At 45.2% G+C, this 18,945-nt stretch overlaps 3 protein-coding genes across 3 annotated transcripts; 2 read left to right on the plus strand and 1 right to left on the minus strand.

The window, feature by feature from the left end:
• The first annotated feature begins 5,805 nt into the window (after positions 1 to 5,805).
• Positions 5,806 to 8,453, plus strand: LOC128301372 (probable ATP-dependent RNA helicase DDX23). Its single transcript, XM_053037814.1, has 2 exons — positions 5,806 to 5,816; positions 5,883 to 8,453. Exon 2 carries the CDS (start codon positions 5,946 to 5,948, stop codon positions 8,397 to 8,399), a length of 2,454 nt encoding a protein of 817 aa, XP_052893774.1. The 5' UTR covers positions 5,806 to 5,816; positions 5,883 to 5,945; the 3' UTR covers positions 8,400 to 8,453.
• A 3,400-nt stretch (positions 8,454 to 11,853) lies between these two features.
• On the plus strand, positions 11,854 to 18,019 carry LOC128300226 (structural maintenance of chromosomes protein 4). The gene is made up of 4 exons (XM_053036214.1): positions 11,854 to 13,963; positions 14,032 to 15,109; positions 16,876 to 17,475; positions 17,564 to 18,019. Exons 1-4 carry the CDS (start codon positions 11,943 to 11,945, stop codon positions 18,017 to 18,019), a joined length of 4,155 nt encoding a protein of 1,384 aa, XP_052892174.1. The 5' UTR covers positions 11,854 to 11,942.
• LOC128303673 (plasminogen receptor (KT)) lies at positions 15,136 to 16,662 on the minus strand. The gene is made up of 3 exons (XM_053040716.1): positions 16,445 to 16,662; positions 16,130 to 16,370; positions 15,136 to 16,049 (listed from the first exon to the last, which is right to left on the minus strand). The coding sequence occupies exons 1-3, from the start codon at positions 16,526 to 16,528 to the stop codon at positions 15,916 to 15,918; spliced, it is 459 nt and encodes a 152-aa protein (XP_052896676.1). The 5' UTR covers positions 16,529 to 16,662; the 3' UTR covers positions 15,136 to 15,915.
• Positions 18,020 to 18,945: the final 926 nt, after the last annotated feature.

Genomic DNA, 18,945 nt, shown 5'->3' on the forward strand with positions numbered 1-18,945 from the left:
ATTGAGTTTTGTTTTGTTAAAGTCAACTTTGGTGGTTCCCAACTGAAGGGATATAATGTGTGAACTTAAAATTACACTACTTATTTAAATGTATTTTAAAACATTTGCCAATGACAATGGTATACGAACAATATTGGTGTTAATTAAAAAAAATAAATTAAAAGCTAGTTAAATATGAAGTTTAAATTCCAATTTCTGTAATTTCCACTAAACTATATAGCCCCTGTTAAACAGTATCCCAATAAAGACAACCGTCTCAATAAAAGCGCCTCAAGTCTTTCGCTCAATCTGAGCTGATCCGACGGTTAACCACAGCTTCCACATTCATCATAAATAAGAGACAAAAAGGTTTGGCCATAAAATGTAACTTGATACTTACTCAGGATTAGAAACGACCACAAGTACAACCACACGGAAGACTGCTGATTTGTTGGTTGTGTGAAACTTTGAAGGCTAGCTCAGTTGTGAATTGATGTGATTTTGTAATTGTTGTAAAAAAGCTCCACTTTCGCTCCATCCAATAGCTGCGAGATGTTCACGCACGGCGCCACTAGAAATAAGGAAAAACAAATACCTCACAATTAGGATAGCGTTGTGTACATTTGTGGGTCGAGCTGTGTAAACTAAGAAGGGAATGTTTAATGCCGCTTCTTTTGATCTTGCCAGACAGCAACAACCTAGACACGAGGCCACAACCACAACTTCTGACAGTTAAATGACCGCTTCTGATTTGAGGCCACAACATAAAAACGGGTGCAGTTCTTAAACGGATTCGAAAGATTTCGTCTCATCTTCTCATCCTGTTTATCTAATTTAGACATGATAAGCTATAAATATAAAAAAGCCCTTTGCTGTCGATGTTGTCTTGTTGCTGTGACTGATAAAAACTGATGTCGAAGGCTTCAGAAAGCTACAACGGTGGTGCTTTAAAAACCGTAGACAGGGCTTATGTGTTTTTTGTTGGTACGATCACCCTTTTTTGTCCCTTTTTTGTTGTTCTCCCGGTACATCTCCTTCACGGTTCAGACATTGTGGAAAGTGGTGGAAAAAATGGGTTGGCTTCGTTTTTACAGCGCAAGTTGCCTGAACGGGAGCTTATTTTGTTTCGAAATTGTTTTCCTCTTGTCGGTCTCCGGGGCGATATAGTTGTGCCCCAAGCGATGGAGATAAAATCTGATAATCGGAGGATTTAAAGTGATCCTGACGCACCAAGTAAAGCACCTATCAACAGGCCATCGATGGTAAATGTTCCGGTGTGCTACAGAAGCTTCAAATTGGTACCTGTAGAGAAAGAAAGAGCATCGATGCACAATTATTATCATTATATGGCACGATAGCACTACCGAAGAGGGTATTAAAATGCGCGTTATAAGAGATCCCTTACCTTAGCTCAAAGTAGCAACGCACAACGCAAGGTAGTGATATTTGATCGTATCGTAGCGATCGTGTAATGGTGTCGCAGTTAGCAGTCAATCTCGTGAAATAAACAACAGTAACAACTTTGCAAGAATGCGCGTACACAAAGATGCTACATAGCAACTATTTAGATAGGTTAATAGACCTTCACTTCTTTTAACGCTAGAAATCTCCTTGAAGAAAGAGTTTTGTAAATCTAGCAGGGATCCTTGAATTCATTACGTCCATTACAACCCATAGGGCTATTGGTTGACGCAGACGAAAGTCCTCGCAAGGCTTCGTCCGATGCTATCTTTTCCGAGAGCACCAAAGTTTTTGCCGCTTTGAGAGGACATGGCGTAGGTGTTCAATTCACTTCACCACACATCATCTAGACCGGAGGTCCCCGGAGCTGGTGTTGGGAAAAGGCCCTTTAAGAACCACTCACAGTCGAACAGTGCTAATATACAATCCCAGCAGTAGCTTATCTCCTATCTGTTCCTAGTATTCTATATGCCGAAGTATTGCCTACGGAATGAATATTAATTAACTTTCCTTAAGCACTGCTAATTGCCCTTTCTCAAAGTTTGCCAACTGTCCATCACTTTCCATTACGCATCATCCGAGCTAAATATTAATCTCCTCCAACCCCGATCCAAAGCCAATGCTATACGTCACTCTGGATGTATCAAACCCAATCCCGGAACCAATCGCCCACTCTCGCAAAGTCCGATTGTTGGGAATTTAATTTCGACGACCTCTCGGAAGGTTTCCTTCCCTTTGCTTAACCGCATCCCTTCTTCTCCCGCTCCGCGCAAAACATCCCTTCAAACCGAGAACAATAGACGGCGCACTGTCTGTCCAGATTTGGAGGTGGCAAAAGTATCGATATCGAGCAGGAAAAAGCGGGCGTACAACAAAGGTGGCGCTAACCCGGCCCAAATTACAGGTTTTAAGGTCGCAGGACGTAAAAGGACGCAATGTACGCCGGTAAGGTGATCCGTTCCGTATCGGCCGAAAAGCCGTGGGCGTATACCACTTGCCAAACCCACACGAAAAACCGATTAGCTCGTCCAACAGTATATACTGCCTTGTGGCCGAAGTCAAGATAGCAGAGAGTGACAGTTCTGGAATTCTAGATTTCTCATTTACTTTGAAATGAAAAATAAAGCTCGCCTAGCACTCATATTCCTTCCGTGCGGCAGTGAGCAAAGGGAAAACCTCAAAGACCTTAAATGGCAAACGATGCCGCCACCTGCAGGCTATCCTACGGAAATGGTAAAAGGATGACATAAACCTAAAACGGGACAGCTTACCGAACACGATCGCTCCCGTTCCTGGTTGCACCGCGGTCATCACTCACCCAGTGTTTGATTTCCGAAGCAACCGGTACCCTCCTTAACTAAACCGGCCCACTATTAGCACCTTCACTTTGATCCCGCACTGTGGCTGGGACCCGGATTCAATTATTCATTGTTTTGTTTTGGTTTGGTGGATGTGCAACAGCGCGGCAAACACTTGGGTGAGAAAAATGCTGCCAATTTATAACTATTTCACTTTCCGGTCGGCATCAAACGTATGAACCCACTTCGAAAGGTTATTATTATCACTTTTGCGTCAGCTTTTGCGCAGGATTTGCGCTAAAGAGGGATGCACGCGCTAATGGCCTTTGCTTTGCTTTGTTGTAACGCAGCCAAACTGACAGATGGATCTGACAGTTCGTAGAGGGCGATTGATCTAGTAGGTAGTATAGACCAGATGGGATGCTGACGGGATTGGTTGAGTGTTGTGCAGTTGCTGCAGCAGATCGGACGGCGCCTGGTAAAACAAAAGCCACGATGTCTGCGGCTAATGAATCTAGGGACAACGCGGCCAGACTGTGTGGCAGGTAGGATGGCAGACTTAAGGAGATCACGTAAGTTCTCACAGTTTATTTCCCGTGTAGAAATATTAGGCCAATATGTGGGTGATTGAAGAACTCTTGGCGTACCACTTGGAAATTGTGGCCACATTTTTTGATACCCAGGAAAATACCGATAACCTCATGAATCTACAATACCATCGGCATTGAAAAACTATCAGAAAACAGTTAAAAAAGGTGGCGGAAATGGAAAACCGCTTAACAGTTGCCCTTTCCACCTTTTCATTCTCTTTTTTTTAGCAACTAAACATACAATCTTAACAAAGTACCGCCGTCTTAAAATTACGCACGAATGAAACACACAACGGCAAAGAATCCGGAAGAATGTCTGCTTCTCTGGCGCAAGCAAATCACCAACCACGGTGAAGGGGAAGATGATCGTTGCACCCAACCCGTGTAGTATCTCGACCCGAAAAGGCCCACAGCGTCTCGGCACGTCGAGCTGGTGCGAGAAGATTATAGTCTTCCGAATTATTACCGACGTGAGAGCATATTTACAAGTCAACTATTGCCGGGGCGCTTTCGTTTCGCTTCTGTGTTCGCGCACCTTTGGACGAACAACTATCCAAAGCTGGCTGCGTAAATCACGTTACATCGACCTATTAACCCTTGTGATGATACGCGCATCCCACCACGAATTGTTGCTTTTTTATTAAATGGTTGTTTTAAACCTTAACAGATCTATAGCCCCAAAAACTTGGTTTAGATATATTGCGCAGAAACCCAACAATAAAACTTTTTCAGATTTCAGTTTTTTTCATTTACCTTTCCAGTGCGAAGGGTTATTGCTGCAATCAATCGGCGCTCGATCGTGTAATCTTTCCGCGATCTTTTCCACCTCGTTCTCGAGTAGGGTGGGTTGTTCCCAATGCCGGGGGTCTTTCTCGAAGCGCCAAAATTGCCACTTTCTTCAACCCCACACAAACCACGGGATACTTTTACACATCCAATCATCTTTCTCTCTCACTTTCGTCCACAGATTCTAGTTCAGGAATGGAACCTCCAGTGATGTGTTGCTCTTGCCGCCCGGAGGGCAGGAGTGCTTTTCGGAAATGATGCCCTCTAGCCTGGAAAAACTGCAGGGTGTAAGCACACCTTGCCAAAGAGGTGTTTGGTTCACTTTATTTCCGGCTTAACACGGGGCATCATTCTCCCTTTTTCGGGCGTGTGCGTTGCTTTGATGCACGGACTCTGACCCGGGTTTTCGCCGATTTTGCTTTTCTACAGAGTTTTACCCCAAAAATTCATCGACCAACAATTCTAGCGTTGTTTTGGGCGTTTCTTTACGCCAGAGCAAAGTGTGCAAAGTCTTCGCTGAAGGTGAGTGTACTTTTGTAGCGTTGTAGTATCGATCGCATCTCGATTGCTTTGAAAATTGGGCACTCCACCATTGCGATTGGAATTCGGAAGAAGTCATCGAAATCAGACAGGCGTTAGCTTCAGTTTCAGATTGCAATCACGGTTCCTCGGAACCACCTCGACCTCGCCACCAACCGATACCGTTTAATGGATGATGGATTAATTTCGTCGAGGGATTTATCCGAGCGTATCTGCCCCATCGGTTCTGTCCGTTTGGGGTAACCGTGGGGAATTGTTACGAGGGAAAACGGAAGTAAACCCATCGCGCGCCCTCAGGGATTGACCAAGGGTTGTGCGCTAAGGTTACCGTGCAGGTCCATCGCGGTGCTCGTGTTTATTAGAGGCGCTGAGCTTCTCGATTTATTCTAACGGTGTGCAATTATGTCATTAACCGGAAATTTGAACCTTCCTGGCGGCAATACAACATACTGAGGGGAGTGAGTGCGAGGAGCCGACGAGCCGCTTGTTTTGGAAACCATTAGCTGATACATTATCGATGCGCACACACTTCGTGCGAACAGGTATAATTAAATGTGCGTTCAATGACCAATTCGTCCGCATGATTAGATTGCTCGTGATCGTATAATAAACAGTTAAGTCTAGCAAAGGGGCATTGAAATGTAAGTTTTGGTACCACATTTTAGCAATCTTGAGGTTGGAACATTGGAGCGCATTTAATGCCTTATTTGGAATTAATGAAAGTTTAATAGGCGCACTGGTTTTTCCTACTTCTCACTTTTTACGCTAGTGATCATTACGGTAGTGATAAATAGTATGATCAAGTTAAAAAAAACCTGACTGAAGTTAATGCGATTTTCTTGTTGGGGTCACATGTTTATGTAACGTGTTAAATGATGTTGTTAATTCTAGATTTTGTTTAGAAACTTTTTTAAATTATATCTTAAGATGATACGAATGTTCTAACATATCTGATACCGAAAGACCATTAAAGAAATATGTTTCAGTAGATTGGTTGGAAGAAAATTATATTGCTGTAATCAAATAACGAACTGTTTAAAAATTACAATTTCGGATTCGGAATTTCGGTTTCGGTGACGTTTCTGAAGGGACTGCACAGCTGTCAAAATCTGAAAAGCGGGTTGTTTACAAAAACATAGGCAAGCTGCATCATTACTGCAGGGTAGCTAGTTTTCGTGTATAAATCATTCAATTGTTCAGAAAACCTTTCATTTATCCTTTATCTTAGCATCGTCGATACTCTTGAACAACCAGCAGTAGAACTGATCCACGTTACTGACCTCTGTACACGATGGTGAATGAAAAACGTCGTTCCCGTTCCAGAGAACGGGATGCCCGGCCAGACCGTGACCGTGAAAGAGAACGTGACCGGGATCGGGAACGTGAACGTGAAAGAGATCGGGAACGAGAACGGGACCGTGATCGTGATTGGGACCGGAGACGTGAACGAGATCGGGATCGACACCGCGATCCACCACAAAGAGAACGCCCGGGAGACCGGGACCGGGCCGAGCGAGATCGGGATCGTGAACGTGAACGGGACCGTGAACGAGATCGGATAGATGAAAAGGACAAACCACGCAAAGATAAGGCGGACGATGAGCAGGAGGAAGATCTCAAAAAGACGGAAACGAAGTTGGAGCTTAAAGCAGACCTCGTAAAGAAGGAACCGCTTTCGCTAGAGGAGCTTTTAACAAAAAAGAAGGCAGAAGAGGCCGCACGTAGCAAGCCGGTGTTCATAACAAAAGAGCAGCGCGCGGCGGAAGCTCTAAAGCGCCGTCAGGAAGAGGTAGCCGCCATGAAAGCAGCAGCCGCTGCGAACGTGCCCAAGTTTGGCGATGTTCCCGTAACAACCTTGTTGAACCGTGAAAAGCGTGATCCGCTCGACAAATATGACCGGCGAGAACGCGAACGAAAAATAGCCGCCAACGATGAACGAGACAAGGAAAAGGATGCTGATAAAAGACGTTCAGGTGCGGCCACGACAGAAGCCGAACCAGTAGTAAAAGATAAAGAAAAGGAGCAAGAAGCCATCCGGGAGCGCTATTTGGGTATTGTAAAGAAGAAGCGTCGCGTAAGACGTTTGAACGATCGAAAGTTTGTGTTTGATTGGGACGCCGGTGAGGACACTTCGATCGATTACAACAACTTATACAAAGAGCGACATCACGTGCAGTTCTACGGCCGTGGACACGTTGCAGGTATTGACATTAAGGAGCAGAAGCGCAAACAGAGCAAGTTTTATGGCGATCTGTTGGAAAAGCGTCGTACGGAGGCGGAGAAGGAACAGGAGAAGGTGCGCTTGAAGAAGGTGAAAAAGAAAGAAGACAAACAGAAGTGGGACGATCGGCACTGGTCGGAGAAGGATGTGGATGAGATGACGGAGCGTGATTGGCGTATCTTTCGGGAAGATTACAACATTACAATCAAGGGTGGCAAGATTCCGAACCCGATCCGCACGTGGAAGGAATCAGGCTTCCCTAAGGAAATTTTGGAAATTATCGACAAAGTTGGTTACAAGGATCCTACACCTATTCAGCGGCAGGCTATTCCGATCGGATTGCAAAATCGAGACATTATCGGTATTGCAGAGACAGGTTCTGGTAAAACTCTCGCTTTCCTTATCCCGCTATTGACGTGGATTCAATCACTGCCCAAGATCGATCGATTGGAGACGGCCGATCAAGGCCCATATGCGATTATCCTGGCGCCAACGCGTGAACTTGCTCAGCAGATAGAGGAAGAGACTCAAAAGTTCGGTACACCGCTGGGTATTCGTACCGTTGTCGTCGTAGGTGGTTTGTCTCGCGAAGAGCAAGGATTCCGGCTACGATTGGGTTGTGAGATAGTAATTGCTACTCCGGGTCGTTTGATCGATGTGCTGGAAAATCGCTATCTCGTCCTGAACCAATGTACGTACATCGTAATGGACGAAGCCGATCGTATGATTGACATGGGTTTCGAGCCGGACGTACAGAAGATCTTGGAGTACATGCCAGTGTCGAACTTAAAGCCGGACACCGAAGAAGCAGAAGATGCATCGAAATTGATGGAAAACTTTAACACGAAGAAGAAGTACAGACAAACGGTGATGTTTACCGCTACTATGCCACCGGCCGTAGAGCGACTTGCGCGAACGTATCTTCGTCGACCCGCCACCGTGTACATCGGCTCGATCGGTAAACCAACAGAGCGCACGGAACAGATCATCCACATAATGGGCGAGAACGATAAGCGCAAGAAGTTGATGGAAATTCTGTCGCGCGGTGTCGAGCCACCGTGCATCATTTTCGTCAACCAGAAAAAGGGTGCGGACGTGCTGGCGAAGGGTTTGGAGAAGTTGGGCTACAACGCGTGTACGCTACACGGTGGAAAGGGGCAGGAGCAGCGTGAGTATGCGCTGGCATCGCTTAAGAACGGTTCGAAGGACATACTGGTCGCGACGGACGTTGCTGGGCGTGGTATCGACATTAAGGACGTGTCGCTCGTTATCAACTACGATATGGCGAAAACGATCGAGGATTACACGCATCGTATCGGTCGTACGGGTCGTGCCGGAAAGACTGGTTGTGCGATTTCCTTCTGCACCAAGGACGATAGTCATCTATTCTACGATCTTAAGCAGATGCTTATGTCCAGCCCGGTATCGGTTTGTCCTCCGGAGCTGATGAACCATCCCGACGCCCAGCATAAACCAGGCACGGTAGTGACGAAGAAGCGAAGGGAAGAGAAAATATTCGCGTAAAGCGTTTGTCATGGATTGCATTGAAATAGATGTAATTTAACTGAATAAATCATTTTCGAGTACTACAACATAAAGATAGCATTTTGTCTTTCTCCAAACAAAGTGTAAATAAAGTCGACGCAGTTTCTTCAGTTTTCGGTGATAGAAAGGTAGTAATATTAAAATGCTGCCATATCAATGGTAGAACATCATACTAACCAGAAGGTCCTTATTTTACCGCTTTCAATCAACAACGGGCCAAACACTATTTTAAATTTAAATTGAAAGCATTTCAAGCCGCTGTCAATTGTTGATGCTGATGACAGCTGAAGATTTTGAATTTGGCCAAACGTCATTTAACGTCAACACCCCCCTGGTCAAACAAGCGCTCGAACCTGTATGCAACCCCCTAATTTCGGTTCACATGGCTTCAGCCTCTTGCAAAATTAGGGGATTCGTTATATGAAAATAGGGGAAAATTAGGGGATTCTGCTACGTGCTCCTGAGGGTGTGTGAGTGAGCGTTTGCAGCCCAGATGTATGCATGTATGTGTGAGATCGCTCGGAATGTGTATGTAGTGGTGATTTTCGTTTTCTTTCGCCCAGCTGATAAAATTTGAATTGCTAGTTTAATAAAAAAAAGTTGATTATTTTTTATTGACTACATTGTTACATTTTCCTTAAATATAAGCTTTAACAATAAAAATTTAAAAATAACCCTACTTCATTCATTGAATGTTTTCGTACCGCTTTTAACCGTATTCTCTATAATTAGTAGGATCACTTTAAAAAAATTTGAATAAAAAAATATTAAATTCATTCCGCATTCCGAACGCATTCCGACGTCGCCAACAACGGAAGATAGTATGCAAAGGAATTCGTTGCATTTCTCGACATCTCGGCAACATCTCGTTGGTTACCATCTTCTTAATACGTGTCCTTCATCATATTTTAGGCCATGCTTCTCCTCGATAAGGGATATGTTGTTTTTCTCCTTCCATGATGATTTCACTAGAATTGAAAAGAAAATATCGTCTTGTATTAGCACTACGAAAGTTATCAATAATGTGCTCATTCGCTCAACAATATATCGTAATCGCAGTCGTATTGCATGGTTTAGTAAGAAATGTTTCAGGTAGGAAGCAAATTTTTTTTCATTTAGTGCTACAACCATTGAGACGACGGAAAAAAGAAACATTTTCCACACAAACTTCCACCACTGTGATGCAAAGATTTATTTAGTTATCATATTTACCTTTTACGATCTGCAACGATGAATTTATTCGTTGTATTAGATCAAACGATCGATTTCGTTTTCTGTAAATAGGATGAAATTTTAAGAGGATAAGATAATTAAATAGATAATTTATAATAATATATTAATTACACATTAAGTAAAAGTAAAATGATATTTACTTACTTTTAAGCTATGCTTCTGTCCTCGTTGTACGCAGCTGAAGCATATGCTACCGTATGTCCAAGGTTGGGCTGCGAGTCCGCGATCCGCTATGCTGCGCCAATCTGGCGCGATGGACTGGAGATCCAGGAGTGTCGCCGGCTGCTGCAACGGGTGCAGCGGAAGACGGCATTGCGGGTGTCGCGATCGTTCCGGACCACGCGGTACGAGACGGCGGTGATGCTGTCGGATTTGCTGCCGATCTGCTTACTGGTGGACGAAGACCACCGTGTCTACCAGCGCCTTCGAGGAGCCGACGGAGCAGCAACAGTGAGCAGCAATGAGGTGCGCCGCGAGGAACGGGAGCGGACGTTGCAGCTGTGGCAGGAGCGGTGGGATGCGGATGCATCGTGCAACGACGCCAGCCGCTTCATCAGATGGGCCCACCGCACCATTCCGGACGTTACTGCATGGCAGTCCCGGAAACACGGAGACGTGACTTTCCAGCTGTTGCAGGTGCTCTCTGGACACGGATTATTCCGTGAGTACCTGTGCCGATTGGGTTTCACGTCGTCCCCGGACTGTCGCCGATGCCCTGGGGTGGTGGAGTCGGTGGAACACGCTGTCTTTCATTGTGCGCGTTTTGCCGCAACCCGACAGGAGCTCCAGAGTCCGGAGCAGCTATCGTACTACCGGAAATCCCCTGTTGAAAGAAAAGGCAGAATTTAGATAATGTGGTGCTGGTAGGAATAATAATAATGTTTAAAAAGTGGATATATATGCAAGCAACCTAATACTATGTGGTTGAAACAACCCTTCACACGGTTGATGCCATGTACAATGAGTAACACTTTAACCACAGTGCTTTTACAGACTACAATAAACCAATGGTAATTTGGCAACGGATTGAACGATAATTGACCCACGCTAAAAGTAAGTTTAACCACGAATCACACACGACGGAACCGCAATCAGAATTCTGAAAACGGAGCGTCGCGGATAGCAATTCGGAAAGCGAACATAACAAAGCAAACGTACAAAAAGCTCACTATCAAGTCACGGAAACTCACTATCCAATCCACACACGGATATTGAAGAACAGCGTCTTCTCTATCATTCAGAAAGGTCATGGAGGAGACAATATTTGCTGTGGTTCCCGAATTAGAATCATCTCACTCGGTCGAAGAATCGTTCACCTAACCTCACTTTGCACCCACAACACCAAACTAAGCGTTGATAATATAATAGATTTATTGCGGTTAAAACCGCAAATTAATGCACAACTGTGTTGATATAACACTAGTAAATCACTTCCCACTTGATTTTACACTATTTTCAGCGATAATGGTATCAAAATAGAACCAGATTCAAATTAGGGGATTTTTGTATGGACTGAAAGCAAAATTAGGGGATTCATCTTCTGTGTGTGCGAGTGCGCGTTTGCAGCACAAGGATCTCGATAACCCCACTTTTCCACCTACAATAGCTTAAAACTATGCACAACACATTCTACAACACATTTTATAACACTTCCGCTAATTAATTCACTATATTTACCATATAAAAACGATTTAACTTACCAAAGATCTTCTCCGTCTATACCGGCACTGAAACTGTACCGAAACACGCCAATGCGTTGAGTTTCGCGGCGTTTCTTTATCCATTGGCGACGGCGCAGATGCTGAGATGGTTCCGACTTACATTTTAATCCGTGCGGAACAATTGTTTTGCTAAAAAGATATAAAATATAAGTTCGGATTCGCGATTGTTATTGTTTTGCTTACCGGCTTCCTTGGACTTGTCAAATTTTCAGCAACTCGCGTTTCATATGCACCAACACAATCATACACGTGAAATCACTGTGTACAGACACGTTCGGGTGGATCGAAACTGGTCGTTGGTCGTCTTTAGAGTAGGACCGACATATTCGAGAAAGAGAGGTCAATATGAAATCTTGTGTGCAACCAGAAATGTGTGGACCAAGTGAGGTGCGCGGGTTGAGGAACGTGTGAAAAACTACTCGAAATGTCTAGGGGGACAACACAACAAACATAATCGCGCGCGTTGTTTGCATTCTGCTTACTGGAAAAAACTTGTTTAATACGTAAATTGTGTGCATAAGTTGGTTGTTTCGTGTTTTGTGTATTGAACGGTCCTTGTAAAACGAACATGAGTAGTGCAAAGAAACGTCGCTCTGGAGGTGACGGAAGTACGAGAACCGCTGCTCCACAAAAACCACCGGAACCGATAGACGCCGACGTCGACGAAGATGCGTTAATGTCGGAGGACGAGGAGGGAGGGACGCGTATCGGAGGCATTTACATCCCTCCTCCAGTTCCACCGTACTGTTCTACGGAATGCAAAGGACCACGTTTAATTATCGAATGCATCTCGAACTATAACTTTAAAAGCTATGCCGGACATGTAATGCTTGGACCGTTTCATCAGCGCTTTTCTGCGATCATCGGTCCGAACGGCAGTGGCAAAAGTAATGTGATCGATTCGATGCTGTTTGTGTTCGGCTACCGGGCACAGAAGATCCGTTCGAAGAAGCTCTCAGTGCTGTTGCACAACTCGTCGAAGCATCCGAACACAAACAGCTGCACGGTTGGTGTGCATTTCAAGCAGATCATCGATCGGGATGATGGATCGTTCGACGAGGTGCCGAACAGCGGGTTTGTCGTTGCTCGGACGGCTTTCCGGGACAACAGTTCCTATTACACGATCGACAACAAGCGCGTACATTTCAAGGAGGTGTCCAAACTGCTCAAACAGCACGGCATCGATCTGGACCACAATCGGTTCCTCATCCTGCAGGGTGAGGTGGAATCGATTGCTATGATGAAAGCGAAGGCACAGACAGAAAATGAGTGTGGGTTGCTGGAGTACCTGGAAGATATAGTGGGAACGACGCGATACAAGCAGCCATTGCTGAAAATTAACGAACGGGTCGATTCTTTGAACGAAGAGCGCACAGAAAAGCACAACCGCTGCAAGCTGGCCGAGCGCGAAATGAAAGACCTCGAAAAACCGATGAACGAAGCGGTCGAATATCTAAAGCTGGAAAACACGCTGACCCGCGTACGAAACCAGCAGATACAAAAGTATATCAGCGAACAGCAGCGCAAAATCGGTGAGTTCAGCGTGGAACGGGACCAGGCCGCCGACATTCTTGCCAAACACGACGAAACGTATGAGGCGTTCAAAGCGGAACGCATTCAGAAGGAGATACTGGTGAAGGAGGAAATAAAACAGTACGATGAACTGGTCAACGCGAAGGAAAGCAAGGAAACGATGCTAAAGAACTCGCTCGATAAGTTTGCTAAAGTGCAAGCAAACATGCGTGCTACCAACGAGCGGCGCAAGAAAACGATGGACCAGATCTCAACGGAGAAGAAACGGCTGAAAGAATTATTCGCCGTGCCGGAAAAGAACCAAAAAGAAATTGAAGAATCACAGAAACAGATAGAAACGCTCAACAAGCAGAAAGCTGAAGTCGAGGCAAAACTGACGGCAAATCTGGCCACGCTCAAGGATGAAACAAAGGTACTGTTGGAGGAAAAAGAGAAACTGCAAACGGAGCTGATCGAACTGAAGCGTGCGGTCGACGAAAGCAAGTCGGCCCTGTCGATCGCGGAATCCGAGCTAAAGATTGTCCAGCACGATGAAGTAATGGAAAGGCGCAAGTTCGAATCGCTCCGCTACTCCTATGAAGAAACCGAAAAGGATCTCGAGGAGAAACAAGCTCGTCTAAAGATGCTGGAAGAGGCACTCCCTACCACGCGGGCAGAGCTTGAAGCGGCTCAACAAAAACTGCAAGCGAACGGTAACGAAGAGAAGCAACTGCGGCAAGAATTGCGTTCGGTGCAGGGCAAGTTGCAGGAATCGATGGCCACTATGCAGTCGACACGCTCGCAAGGCAAAGTGTTGGATGCACTGATGCGTCAGAAGAACGAAGGGCGCATCCCGGGTATTCTCGGGCGCTTGGGGAATCTTGGTGGTATCGATGCACGATACGACGTGGCCATTTCGACGTGCTGTGGGACGCTCGATCACATCGTGGTAGAAACGATTGATACGGCGAAGAGTTGCATCGAGTTTTTGAAGCATCACGATATCGGCCGGGCATCGTTTATTGCGCTGGAAAAAATACAGCATTTCGAGCGCAATTGTCACACCAGAATACAGACGTGAGTAGAATGAAATGGTCGCTGTATACAAGTTGTTTCGAGTTTCTCTCTTTTTCTCTATCTTGCAGGCCCGAAGATGTACCCCGATTGTTTGATTTAATTCGCGTTGAAGACCAGCGTGTGCTGCCCGCATTCTATTTTGCACTGCGCGACACATTGGTTGCGGAAAATCTCGATCAAGGCCAGCGGATTGCGTACGGGCGGCAGCGATTCCGCGTGGTTACGCTCGGCGGTGACGTGATCGAGACGTCCGGCACAATGTCCGGCGGTGGTCGATCGCAACAGCGTGGCCGTATGGGCACGTCGGTGCAGACAAAGACGTCCGCGAGCGAACCGGCGGGAATTTCGAATCGTGAAATAGAACAGATGCAAATCCGTGCGCAGGATATTCAATCCCAGATCAACTATCTGCAGGAGCAGCAGGGCGAACTGGAGTCCAACATTCAGAAGCTAACGGCCAAGCTAAAGAACCAAGAAATGGAACTGAAGCGAATGCGTATGGATGTGGCGAGTTTGACTCAGCAGATGCCTCGCCTGAAGGCGCAACTAGATTCCCAGGCAGAACGTGTCGCAAGCACCCATTCCGATCCAGAAAAGGTGCGCGCCCTAGAAGCGAAGGTTGCGGAATGCAAGAAAGCACACGAAAGTTCGACCAAAAAAGCGGACAAACTGCAGAAAGAAGTCGATCGGTACACGGACCAGATTAACGAAATTACCAACAGTAAGGTGAAGGTGCTGCAGACGAAGATCAACACACTGGGCAAACAAATTGACAAACTATCGGCAAACATCTCAAAGCTAACGGTGGACATCACAACTTCCGAGCGAAATGTGAAGAAATCGGAAGATAAAATCAAGAGCATGGAAGCTGAGGTTGAGGCAGCTCAGGATGCGATACGGAAGGGCAACGACGAACGGACGCAGCTTGAGTTGGAAGCGAGCAAGCTGCAAGAGGAGCTGGAAGCTATGAAAGAGGCCATCACAAAGGCGCACGAAGGTTCGTCTAGCATCAAAAAAGAGATTGTTGCGCTACAGAAGCGGGAAGCGGAGGGCAAAATGAAGCGCCTGGAGTTTGAGCAGATTTTGCAAACGATCGAAACGAAGCTACAGGAAACGAAGGACACACTTCCACACTGGAGAGATAAGGTAAGTGGTTGTTTCTTTTTATATACTTTATTAGTACATACTGTATGTAAAACGGATGTAGCAATTTCACATTTACGCATTTAACAGGATTGACGGAAAAAATGTTGTTTTAAAATCTGACACACTTCCGAACAAGGTCCACTTGCCCCGTACAATTACATGTGGATATAAGGGTATAATTGCATGCTATAGCTTACGCGATTGAAACCGTTCACGGTTCTTTAAAACTCACCCGTACCACGACGAATATCCCGATTCCTTCGATTGGGAGAATACACCGAAGAGTGAGAAGGATTAAATGCACTTATTTGTTATTGTTATCGTTTTCCGTTCAGAAGAATTTAGAGAGTTGGTTGCTAGACCATTTATCTCGTTGGATAGCAACGGACTGGTTTGTTTTGCTAGCGATGCTTACTAGAACCGTATAGTTTATGAAGTTGCTGATAAAAAGACATCTAGAGAGAAGGAGCTAAGTGGTGCTTTTACAGCTAAAACAGGATCTTTAAGGGTAAAGCTGCTCTGAATTTTTAAACATGGAACATGGAAACAGCTTTTTAGTGTGGAAGTTGTATGTTTCTTTTGCAATAGTTTTTTTAGTCGTTAAAAGTCAAAGTGCAAAGAAAGTGGTAGAACACTTGTTCTTACGGAGCTATGCTACTGCCGTTAACACGGTTCTAATGGTGCAATCTCACTCCAAAAATTGCGTGCAGTGTGTAGTGTGTTAACTGATGTGTCCTTCTCCTTATAATACTGTTACAGTGGAGCTCTCTGCTGTCACTCCGTTAATAACAAACGTCGCCTGCCTTTCATAGCTGATGAGGATGGAGTCGAATTTTATCATCAATATCAAGGCGTGCCGAATCGATCTCCGACACCGTGGGCAGTCCGCTTGGCCACTCCAATAGTTCTGGCTCATTATGCATAATCATTTCCGCTTCCGCTAGAGAATCGATTACGTAAATGGTATCATTTGATTGTTTTCTGAAAGACACAAACGTAAACGCAGTGCGATTGACTTACCTTGTATTCGATGTATCTTTGTCCCGTACGCAAGATCCGCATAGTAGGCGACGACAAACGATAGCGGTACGATCGGTGCAAGCGTACCGGGACGTTTCGTGGTCCGGAACCGTCCGATCAGCCCGACGGTTGATACGCCGTAGAACGATGCAAGCCAGTAGAACAGTTCCCGTGCCCGTGAGATTTGCATCGCTGTTTCGCGTTCCTTCATCTGATAGTGCATCTGAATCCAGCGTTCCATCTACAGCGGAAGATCATTAAAAAGGCAATGAAATGGAGCGTTCGATGCCACTCATGGAAGATAGGACGGATTACCTTTATTTTGTTCATCTCGGAAATGTATTCCTGATTCTTTTTGACCACTTCCATCCCGGTCGGGTGCGAAAAGAAGCTTCCCATTTTGTTGTTTCGCTTATCAAAGGCAAACTGTGATGCCGCAGAATCTGTGCAGCGGACAATGTCGGATGGAAATATGGAGCACGTGGATAGTTTCCTTTTCGATTTGTTAGGTAAACACTCAGAATCGTTCTCGTTCGGTCGTTTCGGTTTTGGTGGTGGGAAGAATCGAACCGAATCTGTCAACCGGTGAAAACATTGGCCTCGTTTTTGGCGCATGCGACGTACAGATTTTGGGTACGATTCGAACGTACCTCCGCAACGGTCGTTTTAACATTTGAAAAAAAAAATGGCTTGTATATGCTAATGCCGTAACGTAATGTAATTCAATATTTCTCTCCCAATTACAGCTTAAACCGCTCAAGTTGCATGAAATACCGGGTGTTCCTACGGAGGAACCGCTGAAAGAGTACACCGAGGAGCAACTCAGTAGTTACAAGCTACCCGATCTGCAGTACCAGATCTCCATTCTGGAGGAAAAGCTCAACACCAACAAACCCAACCTCTCCGTGATCGACGAGTTTCTGAAGAAGCGGGATGCTTACCTAAAGCGCGTTGCCGTGCTGGAAGAGATCACTGCCAAGCGCAATGAGATGCGACAGCTGTACGATGACGTGCGTAAGAAACGGTTTACCGAGTTTATGCGTGGGTTTCACATCATCACCAAGAAGCTGAAGGAGATGTATCAAATGATCACGCTTGGCGGTGATGCCGAGCTGGAGCTGATCGATTCGATGGACCCCTTCAACGAGGGCATCGTATTCAGTGTGCGGCCACCGAAAAAGTCCTGGAAGATGATTTCGAACCTGTCCGGCGGTGAGAAGACGCTATCCTCGCTGGCGTTGGTGTTTGCCCTGCACTATTACAAACCATCGCCACTGTACGTGATGGACGAAATCGATGCTGCCCTAGACTTTAAGAACGTTTCAATTGTGGCACACTACATCAAGGTATGATCAATTTCGTGTGTGTGTGTGTGTTCGATGAAAAAGGGGAAATTGTATCATTCTTATGGGTTTTTTGTTTTATTGTTTGCAGGAACGCACAAAGAATGCACAGTTCATTATCATTTCGTTGCGCTCCAACATGTTTGAGCTGTCGGACTATCTGGTCGGTATCTACAAGGTGAGCGATTGCACCAACTCCGTCACGATCATGAACGATCCGCAAAAGACCATTACGCACATCGGTGCTACACAGCGGCAAACGCAGCAGTTCGGGTTTCCCAACGAGAGTATCAATTTGAAGGATGATGAAGGGTACAGAGCAACACTAAACGCATCGGATGAGAATAATGATACACTCGAAACATCAGTACAGACGAATAAAGATACTACTACGCCAGAAGCGCCAACAGAAGTTCCGCTGATGGAAACTAGCGCGGCCGAAGAATCTAGTACCGTCGAAACAAGCACCGACGTACCGATGGAAGTTGAAGAAGAAGCTGGAAAAAGTACAGAAAAAGATGGGAAAAACGGAGAAGAAGAAGGATAAGCATGTTTAATTGCTATTTAGTTTTGCGCGCCAGACCAGATAACGAGACCGGAGAATAAAAGTGGAGAATATTTCTACGTTAGTATCTATATTTTTGCTTCAAAATTATTTAACTTAACTTAGAAACAGTTTAATTTCTCTAGTGATTGCAGTGTTACATGACTTCGCGCGCTAACAAAGGTCAATGCACCGTGTTACTATTTTAAACGTTGTATTCCGCAAATGCGTCTGTTTTGCTTGTTGTGACCTTTTCCGCAGATCGAACCGAAGCAATGAAGCGATAGTAACGAATCGATATGTGGCACGCGGCTGTTGGCATTTGTGGTTCGAACAATCGCTGGCTTAAAAGGGTACTGCCAAAAGATACAAGTCGTTGCTTAATAGGTTAAGTTTAAGGGTTTCAAGCCTAGGTCAAGAGCCTGATGGGTAGATGGCTACGCTAGAGTTTGAGCTGCACTCTGAACAAAGCATAAGAGCAATAATACAAATTGAAGAAAGATGTCCTTAACTGATGATCACCACATGGTTGAACAGATACACTCTCTATGACTATGAGAGAGTACTAAATTTTGAAATTTCTAACTAAGCTCAGAAAAAGTCGCTAACAAATGTGAGGCTAGCTGAAGCTTAACTAAGTTCAGTATTCATATAAGTTTAACAAAATGCATCTTCTGAGCAATGCAACTCGGGATGATCTACGATCTCGGAATGCTCTCGGCTCTCGCCTTCACGATTGATACGAGAGCATTTCAAGGTCAAAGTAGAATGATGTAAGCACAGGCTCTACCATGGCAGATTGTTGACAGTCACATTGAAAACAATGGAATAGCCTAACATAGCGTAAATGTCAGATCTATTTGTATTTAAAAAATGTAAATAGATTAAGCACAAGCCAATTTTCATCAAAAATTGATATATAGCCGTTC

Source organism: Anopheles moucheti, chromosome 3 (assembly GCF_943734755.1).
Source record: "Anopheles moucheti chromosome 3, idAnoMoucSN_F20_07, whole genome shotgun sequence".
Classification (NCBI taxonomy): domain Eukaryota; kingdom Metazoa; phylum Arthropoda; class Insecta; order Diptera; family Culicidae; genus Anopheles; species Anopheles moucheti.